Source organism: Mugil cephalus, chromosome 11 (assembly GCF_022458985.1).
Source record: "Mugil cephalus isolate CIBA_MC_2020 chromosome 11, CIBA_Mcephalus_1.1, whole genome shotgun sequence".
Lineage (NCBI taxonomy): Eukaryota > Metazoa > Chordata > Actinopteri > Mugiliformes > Mugilidae > Mugil > Mugil cephalus.
The window spans coordinates 7,691,175-7,701,110 of NC_061780.1; the positions used below are offsets into that span (position 1 = coordinate 7,691,175).

General features: G+C 42.6%; 1 protein-coding gene across 8 annotated transcripts; it reads right to left on the reverse strand.

The window, feature by feature from the left end:
* Nucleotides 1-610: 610 nt before the first annotated feature.
* On the reverse strand, nucleotides 611-9,664 carry casp2 (caspase 2, apoptosis-related cysteine peptidase). Of its 8 annotated transcripts, none has more exons than XM_047599918.1 (13): nucleotides 9,522-9,664; nucleotides 8,817-8,980; nucleotides 7,564-7,734; nucleotides 7,383-7,457; nucleotides 7,029-7,211; nucleotides 6,738-6,807; nucleotides 6,174-6,265; nucleotides 5,814-5,996; nucleotides 4,576-4,704; nucleotides 4,390-4,480; nucleotides 2,991-3,191; nucleotides 2,469-2,578; nucleotides 611-2,355 (listed from the first exon to the last, which is right to left on the reverse strand). In XM_047599918.1, exons 2-13 carry the CDS (start codon nucleotides 8,964-8,966, stop codon nucleotides 2,221-2,223), a joined length of 1,590 nt encoding a protein of 529 aa, XP_047455874.1. In that variant the 5' UTR covers nucleotides 8,967-8,980; nucleotides 9,522-9,664; the 3' UTR covers nucleotides 611-2,220. The 8 variants fall into 8 exon arrangements, with proteins under 8 accessions (XP_047455874.1, XP_047455873.1, XP_047455872.1 ...); XM_047599917.1 differs by having other exon boundaries at nucleotides 3,003-3,191; nucleotides 7,383-7,475; XM_047599916.1 differs by having other exon boundaries at nucleotides 7,383-7,475.
* Between the last annotated feature and the right edge of the window lie 272 nt (nucleotides 9,665-9,936).

Sequence of the window (9,936 nt, forward strand, 5' to 3'; positions counted from 1 at the left end):
CAAGTTAATCTAAGCGTCTCTAGTCTCATCGCCAGGTTTCTCCTCTCAGCCCGACGACACAGGCGGCCATTATGACAACCACAAAGACACACAAACACGCACAGATCCCCTTAAACCCCGCCCTGCTTTGTGGTCCACACGCCAGCACATAACAGCCTAATCTCAGAGCTACACTGGAGGCCAGCGGGTAATGTGTTACTCTGACCGCCGTAGTGTGTACGTACGTGTGCGCGCGTCAGGGGAGAATGACTGCAGACAGCTGGCCGGGGCCTCTATCTGATACACTAAGAACATTATCAGTGGGTGGCGGGCAGTGTGGGAGATACATACGTCCCAGGCCGCGGCGCGGAGAGACCTGAGCACAGCAGAATACCGGGGAGCCAGTTATACTATACCTGAGGACGGAGGGGACAGACTGTACGCTGGGAACAACACACACAAACACAGCAACAAGCAGGATCAAATAAAGTGGAGCACGCACAGGAGCAGCCACAGCGTACATTCATGCAGAGGAATCGCCTTCATGGTACGGGATGCAGCTTCTGCTACGTACACACACCAAACACACAGCACAGGAAAATGAATCACAACAAAAACAACAACCTGAAAACTTGTTTAAAACCCATGGCTGGTTTATTGTATAGAACATTTGGCAGTAATTGACAAAATGAACCCTCCCCACACAGCACCTCAGCAGAGCTTGGCAGCAAATATGAGCCTTCAAAACTTCTCGCCCTGCAGAAGTTTTTTTTTTTTTTTAAAGAAAAACTTCAAGTTCTCTTTTAATTGTGTTTTTCAATTGATAAAAAAAAATATAGGAGGAGTGAGCGTTCTCCAGACCAGGGTAAACTCTGCCTGCACCACCTCATGCACGACATCTTTTAAACACATCTTTGTTTACAGACATTTAACAATCAATACTGCTTAGACTGTATTTTCTGCTTTCCTCGATACAACACTGTTGTAACTGAACACACTTCGCCTGGTCAGGGCTTCTCTGGGAACCATCAATGCTCACAAAGCATTCAAGGTAAATTTTCTTTGTGTGGAGGGCTGCCAAAGCAACACAATGCACTCTGATAGCACCACCATGTCATCTATATATCTAACAGGTCGTCCACACGTGGCACAGGCTGCTGTAAGAAACTGCATCTAGTTTATGGAAGACATCTTTCACCCTTACTGCATCAGGTACAGCATGAAACAAATACAACAGGGAGTCTAATGTAATATGCAGGTCCTACACAGGAAGAAACCCCAGGAGTCTGAGTTAGCATAAAGGTCAGAGTTCATACCTTATGTGAGTGACCCCTCAAAGTAGCACCACATTCCAGCCCACCACCATGACAGGAGAAATGTACTGGATATCAGTGGCTGCAGTCGTGGAATTAAAATAAGATTAAAATGCTGCATTTTCCCAACTGGACATCCAACAATAAACTGAAAGGATAAATGGCTGAAACTTCACGTTTTAGTTTTGAAGCTGCCCTGTCTGTGTTTTTCCTCTTTTATAAGGCAAACCATGTGAGGGGAAAAAACACGGTTCTTAAAAACTGTTTTATCATAAATATAACTGTTTGTAACTAATAGCCTAGCTCTCTGCAGTCGTGACAATAAAAATCTATTTTAACCTGTAGGAGACTCGGATAGTATTAATGAAGGAGAGGTGGTCATATGCATTCGTGTCTGCTGTGCTGCCCCCTGCCTGTCACCCTACTATAAACAAGGAATGGTCACACATGAAAACAAGACATTATGTACAAATAAAAGAATGGGCTTTACAAATCCTTATAAAAACAATTTCATACAAAATAAAGCCACAAAAATAGATCTGTGTACAAAATACATATTAAAAAGAGAGACTTGTGAAACCTCAATGTAACTGTGCAGTTTGACTTAAAAGGATTAACATCTAAACCCCCTAACTGGCATAGACACAGACACACAGATATATGAGTACATTGTATGCTAATACATCGCCCATTTCCGAGTACATGTAGATTAACGTAAGCTTCCTCCTTTTTCCTTTCCAAGTCTTTACACGTGCGCACGTCTGCGGCTTGAATGGATAAATCCTGTTTGGATGTGAAGTTGTAACGGGGAATGCGTGAGTGTGTGGCAGTAATCAGTGTGCGATGAGCAGGTGTGTTCTTCTCTGTGGGACGCTCCAGTGAAAGGAATGATCTGTGTGTGTCAATATGAATGTGCATGTTTTGCATATCAATACTGGGGCTGGTACTTGGGGAATAGGTAGAGGTCTTTGCACAATGAGCTGGTGAACTCCGACATCTCCTTGCAGCGATGGTGGGCTGTACCCGGGGCGTAACCTTCCCTCTCCTTGATACGCCCGTTGACCTGGAGACGGAGGGAAAAAGAGGGGAAGATTACAAACATATCTTTAAGATGACTGCATAACACTTCACACACGCACACATATATATATAAAAGCAAAGGACACGTGTGTTCACCTGCACCATGATGTCTGCAAGGTGTGTGTCTCTGGAGCGGTGGCGGAGTGCTGTGTTGAGTTCCTGGATGAACCAAGATCCTCTCTTGGTGTTTCGCATGGCTGCTGTGCCTTGAGGAGCAACAGATCCAACAATAGAGGCTTAATACATCAGGATAAGATAAAGGGAGATAAGGTTGTGTCTAAAAGGACTAGGTTATATCATTTAAAAGTAATATCGCTAATAATTGTTACGTTAACCTGTTAATTAATTTAACAATTATTCAAACACAATTTTTACACTTTTTTAATACAGTGCACAATGAAGAGAAAATTGGAGTTGGACCACGAGAAACATTCATTTACTATTTAATAATAACAACACATACCAACTGTTAGCAAATATTCTGACTGATTACATCCTCTTAAAGCAAATCAAACTCAAAGAAATCTAAATATTCTGCCTCATCCATTTTTCCTTCTACATTTAAGTTAATGAACCATGAATAGAGCTATCCCAGAATAACAAAATGGAAAAACTTACAAATTCTCTGACCTTTGAGAGATGCAAAGCCGCAGATCATGTCCGACCGCTGGGGGAGTTTAATCCTCGGCCTCCCCAGGTCCCCTCTCTGTCTGGAGTCTGCGTCTCCCTGTCCTTCCCGTCCAGCGTCCCGCTGCTCACAGCTTGGTGAGCACGTCCTCACTGGTCCGTCTATCTGCTCCACTCCACAGTCCATCTCGTCTGGAAGACAAAAGTTTTTTTTTAATATTTAGTCTTGCTGTACTACACTCACTACAGTACGACTGTGAAGAAACATGTCTGACTTTAATTAATACATCTGTCTACCGATGCAGCGTTACTTGTCATGCACCAGTAAAGAAACTGCAGCCAATTTTATGCTTCAATTCTACCCCTCTGTGTTTTAGACACTGCGCTACATTGATCGTGAGTTGTGAAAATCTGTAAAGATGCAGGTGACCTTCAAAACAACACGACACCTAAACTCTTCACAGACCGTTGAAGCGCTTGCCCACGCAGCGCTGGTCCAATCTTCGGCTTTAAAAGAACTAACATGAAGATTTATCTCTCTTCACAGATACTGAACACTCAAGTGGACTCAGTGTTTTTTTTAAACTGTGTGGACTTGCAGGAATTCTCCCAGACTCAAATCCCCTGGACTTGATTTCAAGTCTATGATAAATCTAAAAGAAACTCTGTTAACATCTCATATAGGGAGCCATAAATTCACCCGGATTCTTTGAAATACGTTTTAAAGTAGAACTATTATTAGTATTTTATATGAGCCTCAACCTTTCAGCCTGAGGATTTTAGATAAGGCTCCTTCTCTGTTGCTTCTGTAACACAGCTTTTCAATTAGACCATTTCTATATTACCGATGTTACCCCGAACACCTGAGATAAATAATTATTGGTTTTCACAGAAGCTATTAAGAAGCAGTGGCTCAGCACATCTAATGGCCTTTAGCAGCACACCTGTGGTGGGCTCTGTGCTGACGGGAGGGAGTGTGTGAAGTAATTAGGTTTGCTCCTGAGGGGTCTGAGGATTTGTCATGATCATCGTCAGGTGCGTAGTCGGGGCATAACCTTCATCACGGGGGCAGAATAACTGACTAGGAGCTTGTTAAGTGACAGATTTATTTCCCTTTCACTGTGCTGCCTCTGCCTCGTCAAAGTCTCTCCCAGAACATGGAAGTGTGACAGTTTTTGTCACAGTCCTTAACATCTGGAAACGTGTGATGGATTGATGGCTGTGAAACTGCCACCCAGAGTGACAACAAATAACATGTGGCCATGTGTAATGACAGGCTGGTACCATCTCTTCCCTTCCACTGACAGTGGTGATAGTAATGCTGGGATTGAAGACATTTGAGGCAGGTATTCTAATAAATGTTTGGATTTGCTTGTAAACATGGTCTTACCTCCTCTGCAGGCCTGGATGAAAAACATTTTAGGTTTGTTTTGTAGAAGTGGACAGTGTGCATTGTCAAAGGCCTCGAACACCCAGTCAAGCTGGAATAGACAATGTGATAAACATGTTTAAAAAAAAAAAAAAATTCCCAAACAATATAACACACAATAGGTCAACACAGAACAGACAGACACACCTGCAGGAGTTGTCCATCTGTGCCATATATTGCACCTTCCACTCCGTGGGAGAGGAGACACACCACACAGCTGTCCACTGTCCGGTGCTCCGGCCGTCTGCAAAAGTTCTCAATGCATGTCTTCATACCCTAAAACAGAGAATGAAGAGGAGCGTCCATACATATGAGAAAAGTCAAAGTCTTGCCTCCAAAACGTGTTCTCACAAAAACTGAACGCAACAGGCCAATATGAACATCTCAGACTGGGACACTAAGTTAAAAGTGAAATGCGTTTACTTTGTGATAACAGTATCACCCTCACCCAACAGCAGCTGTGCAGCAGAAGTGGGCTAAACAAACAAAACTTATATTCTGGACCATGCCACCTAAGTACTGAACTTAGGGATATTCTGAGAGGTCCTGGGAGATCGGCCTGAGCATGTAGCCACATGAAGATGTTTTGGATTCATTTTGCGGCTGCTGTAAATCTTAACCAAACAACGTAGAAGGTATTGTGTATATGTGTATAGGTAATGTGTACCGGCAGTCAATTTGCCGTGGCGCTGTCTTGAGGAAATCTTCTGTTCTTTTAAACGCAGTGTTCAGTGTTTGTTCTTGCACGGTGAACATATTCCGTTCTGTGACTTTTTTTGTAGATGTAGGATCAAGTTAATATTGAATGATGATCTACCACGACCTCGACAAACATCCTGACAAACACTGAACCATTTACAATTTTCTGTCTGACTGACTTCATTGTCCAGAGTTAATAATAATGATAATAATACATTTTATTTGTGGGCTCCCATCAAAACACTCAAGGTCACCTTACATAAAACAGAAACACGTAAAACATGATAAGAATAAAGAACGCCATGCAATATAAACAATAGCAGATTTCAGAGTATATATAAATAAGATAGGAGGGAGCGCTGGGTAAATGGAGTGAGCTATTTTAAAAGGAGTGTTTTGAGTCTATGGTTCAAATGTTTTGAAAGTTTCTTTCCAACAGGAGACCTGTTTGGCCGCCTCATTCTGGTTCCTCTTCTGTGTTTTAGGTATTTTTGAAGCTAGTCAACTGCCATTAAGACACAAGAGGAAGAAGATGTTTGGACAGTCATTGTGGTTTTTATTCTTAGCAGAACTACAATTATAATAATTGGAGCATCTGTACTGAATAGTACTAGAGACTTTCTCAGAAACATTTCAGGTCAAATATAACAGCCTGTAACCTGATACGCAGTCTGCCCCAGTCTTACCTGAGCAGTGAGGTCTCTGTGGACACTAACAAGGTAGTCCAACTCTGTGAAGACCTTCCTGAGGACCTCGTCGTCCACCTCACCTCCCTTCCTTGGGTCAAGGTCAGGAGCAGCGCAGGGGTCAAAGGTCACATTACTGATCACCAAGGCGAACCCACGAGGGGTTGAATTCATTCTGTACGACTGAAAAGAGAAACAAAAAAGAAATGAAGACAGATGCATTTGTGCTTTATACGGTGTGTACTCTTGTGCAAACACATGGTGTGTCACTGAAAGTGTGTACGAGGCAACAGTTAAATCATAACCCAGTTTGAATGGTTCAAACCTCATACGCTGACCTGGTGAGGGGAAGTACTTTACCTGCTGGCAGTGAGAGAGGTAAAAGTCAGGAGTGCACGGCAGGACAGGAGTGTTGATGGGACTGTCAGCATCTAGACTAAACTCCATGGACTCTGCAGCGGAGACAGACAAACACACAGACTCAATGGTAATCTCTGCTTGTTACAAATGAAACTGTTTATTCAAAGTTCTCAGTTCAACTAAGCGTTGTTCCTGCTAGTAGTGGTGTAACAACAAACTTTGTACTACGGTCCTGTGAATGAGTCACACTGGGGCGTGGTGCCTGCAGGTACGAATGGTACCTACATGCTAGAGCAACAAGACTTCTACACTTCTCTTTTAGTTAGAGGTTATATAACAATTCACATTAGAAAGACTAAACTTATCAAGTGGTTGAATGCTACAACATGCTTTTTGCATGAAAGTATATTAAATTACTCGTCTTTAAGCCAGAATACAGACGCGCCCTTTTGTCCAGACATCACCTCCTGTCGCCACGGAGACAAATACTAATACAACAACATTGGAAACAGAGAAAACCATTTTAACCTGAATGAATACAGGCTTCACTGCAGTGCTACTCACCATGTGTCTTTGGTCTCTTAGCTGCAACTCCCTCCTGTGTTGAAAATGGCAGAGAAGAGTCCGCAAACCCCTGAAATGAAAATGAAATCATTAAATAACCTCAGCTGCTAAATACTGGCCACCCTGTTCACATGCAGAAGGATTTAGTTATTTAGTTTGGCAACAGCTGTTGTCTGTTGTTGTACATCTGCAATCCTAAATTAACTATTAGGGAATCCCGCCTGCTGTGAGTCTGCATCAGCAGCCCATCTGGATGTGTTACATGACATGAAGATATTTTGTGATGCTGACATCTGTCTGCTTATCTCTTTCTCTTTTCTTTGTCCTCTGCCTCTCTCTCTTCCTGTCCTCCTCCTTGACTGGAGTCCAGTCTCTGAATGAAGACTCTGGACCCTGGCTGCTATCTGAAGCTTGGACTGGGACGGATGAGGTGCTGCTCACTTCACTGTTTTCCTCTCTCTCTACTGAGGACGTCTGCAGGAGATTGTGTTACTAAAGCTTAACATTATTAAAAAGTTTGCTTCTTTTAACAGTGACCACATGTAATTGTAACTTAATCTGGTTAATTTGAGACGGACTTCCATAGAGTCTTTTGAAATACAACTATGTCTACGACTATCATTGTCAAGGAATTGCTCTGCTCACCTCTCTCTTCCTTTCTGTTCTCTCCATGACCCGTCGCCCTGCCTTTCCCCCTGGCTCTTCCTCAGGCTGAATACTCTGTGAGCAAGAAGCAGACTAAAAATTTCACTACGTTTTGAAAACAGCTGGTCTGTATAGTGAAACTTTGTGCCGTGCGCTGATGTTCAGAAAGGTACACACTCACGTCTGCATGCGTCTCTCTGCCATCCTTTGGCGGTGATTGACTGAGCAGGTCTAACAGGTGCTGCTGCTCAGTTTCTCTGAGAGCTGAGCAGAAGCTGCTGAAGGCTCTGGGTCCTCGCTTTGGTAAAAGAAGCAGCAAGCGCCAGCTGCGTTTCTGAGACGTTTGCTCTGCCTTGAGTGGAGGAGATCAAAAGAAAATACTCAATATTACCAAAAACATTTCGATTAAGTAGGTTCACCCTTATCACGGTATGTACATTTGTATTCAACCTGACACCTGTTGCTTAAAGGAGGCACAGCTCTCAGCCAGAGACAGATCTTCATATATATTAATCAGCCATAACATTATGACCACCTTCCTAATATTGTGTAGGTCTCCCTTGTGCCTCTAAAACAGTTGTGACTCATCAGGGAATGGACATGGATCTTCTGAGGGTGTTCTGTGTCCTGTGTCTGGCTACATTATGTTCATAGTGGGAGTCTTTGGGTCCTGTGGGTTGAGGCGAGGGACCTCTTTGGATCAGGGGGCGCCTGTTTTGGTCTGGTGGGTGGTACATGTCTAAGTAACATCCACTAGAATGCCAGGTCCAACCATTTCCCACCAGAACATTGAGCTATCACATTGTAAAGTTATTCACTTCACTGGTTTTAATGTTGTAGCTGATCGGTGCATATGGTTGATTTTTTTTTTTTTAAAGACAGCTTTCTTGTTGGAAACCTTTGATCTTGGCCATTTTTACCTCTACCTGTGTGAGAATAGAATAAGTTATCCAACTCTAACTTTTTTACAAATATGTCCGTCATTGCCACACACTTTTTATGGCAATGGCACAGCAATGATTTCACATTATGGACGTATTCAATTAACACAAGTGTGCTGACTTGCATATCGACATAACCTCTGTATGATCTGTACCTGCAGATAAATAACACTGGTACATTTTCAATCACAATGAGCACAAGCCAATAAAGTTAAACCCTTCTCATACCTCAGGCACATTAATTAATGGCAGATTATAGTTTTCAACACTAATTAGATTTAAATAATACATAAATCAACCAACTTTAAGACACTCAGGTTTAATCCATAGGTCAAAAGGTGACCATAACATTAGCTTAAGTCGCTGACAGTCAGTGCCCTTTGACAGCACTGTAAGCAGGTGAATCTAACATTGAACATAACAGTCAAAAGTTACAACTCTATGAACAGGCAGCTGATTGATTGTTAGGTTAACAGCATGTGTGTTATCATACCAGGATGCCCTCCGCCATGGCCTCTGTTAGGATGTCATCTGCCTGTAGTGACTGAATGAGCAGCTCATCCACCACCAGCTCTTTACAGAGAACCGCAGAGCATCTCCGAAGAGCCTGCTTGTCCCGCTTCACCATGCCACACTCCAACATTTTGCTTCAACAAGCTGTGTACAGGACAATGGCGTTATTGTGACAAGACACACGAACCTTTGTCAAAAACAAATAATAATAATAATAATAATAATAATAATAATAATAAAGACTGTAGTGTGTTACTACTACTGACTGCTCAAGGCTACAACCGACCGGTATCGTACTACTTTTGCGGGGATCTCTCAGTCTGACAGGTCTCTACATAGTTTCATCTTAAACAACCAATTCCGTTAGACACACATTAATACACAGCTGACAATTAGTTAAATGTCATAAGAATAAAAAAGCAAACCAGGAGCAATGCTAGTTGAGGGACGCAGGTGTTAAGTTACACAAAGTGAGAACAATTTGACGAGATCACCAGGAAATGTAATATATCTATAATATGAGCGGTGCATTATCATAATTACACCAGTTACGATGTAAACAGTCCGTGGAAGTTGCAATAACAGTTACTATCGCTAACCGACGCTAGCCAGCTAGCTAGCTAACGTCGACTTATCCTTGCTCTTAAGAGAGTGTAATATAGCTCCTTCCCAAACTACTGCTTACCTTTCCTCTGCAACAGAATGCAACCCCCGCCTCGATATGTATTTGGTCCTATTTGGTCTGTATACGTCCACGTCTTTCGCACTATTTCACGCAAATTAACAACATCCCGTTTCCACTCCACAAACCAACTTCCGCGGGGTACCCTGTGCTGCAAAAAAGGGGGCGGGGTCGTATTCGGTGTTTTGGAGTCTGACCAATGAGAGCAGAATAACGTTTGAGTGACGTCCCATTAGACCAATCATCAAGCAGTTTACAGTAAGAAACAGGGTGAAGTGAACTACTGTAAAGGGGCAGCTGGAAGGGCATTTGAATTTGAATCAGATTTCTGTTAATAAATAGCCAATTGTCAAGAGGCGCTTGGAAGACGGGCATAAACATTTGTCGAATAGAGAGCTATTTAATGAGAAGAGGATGG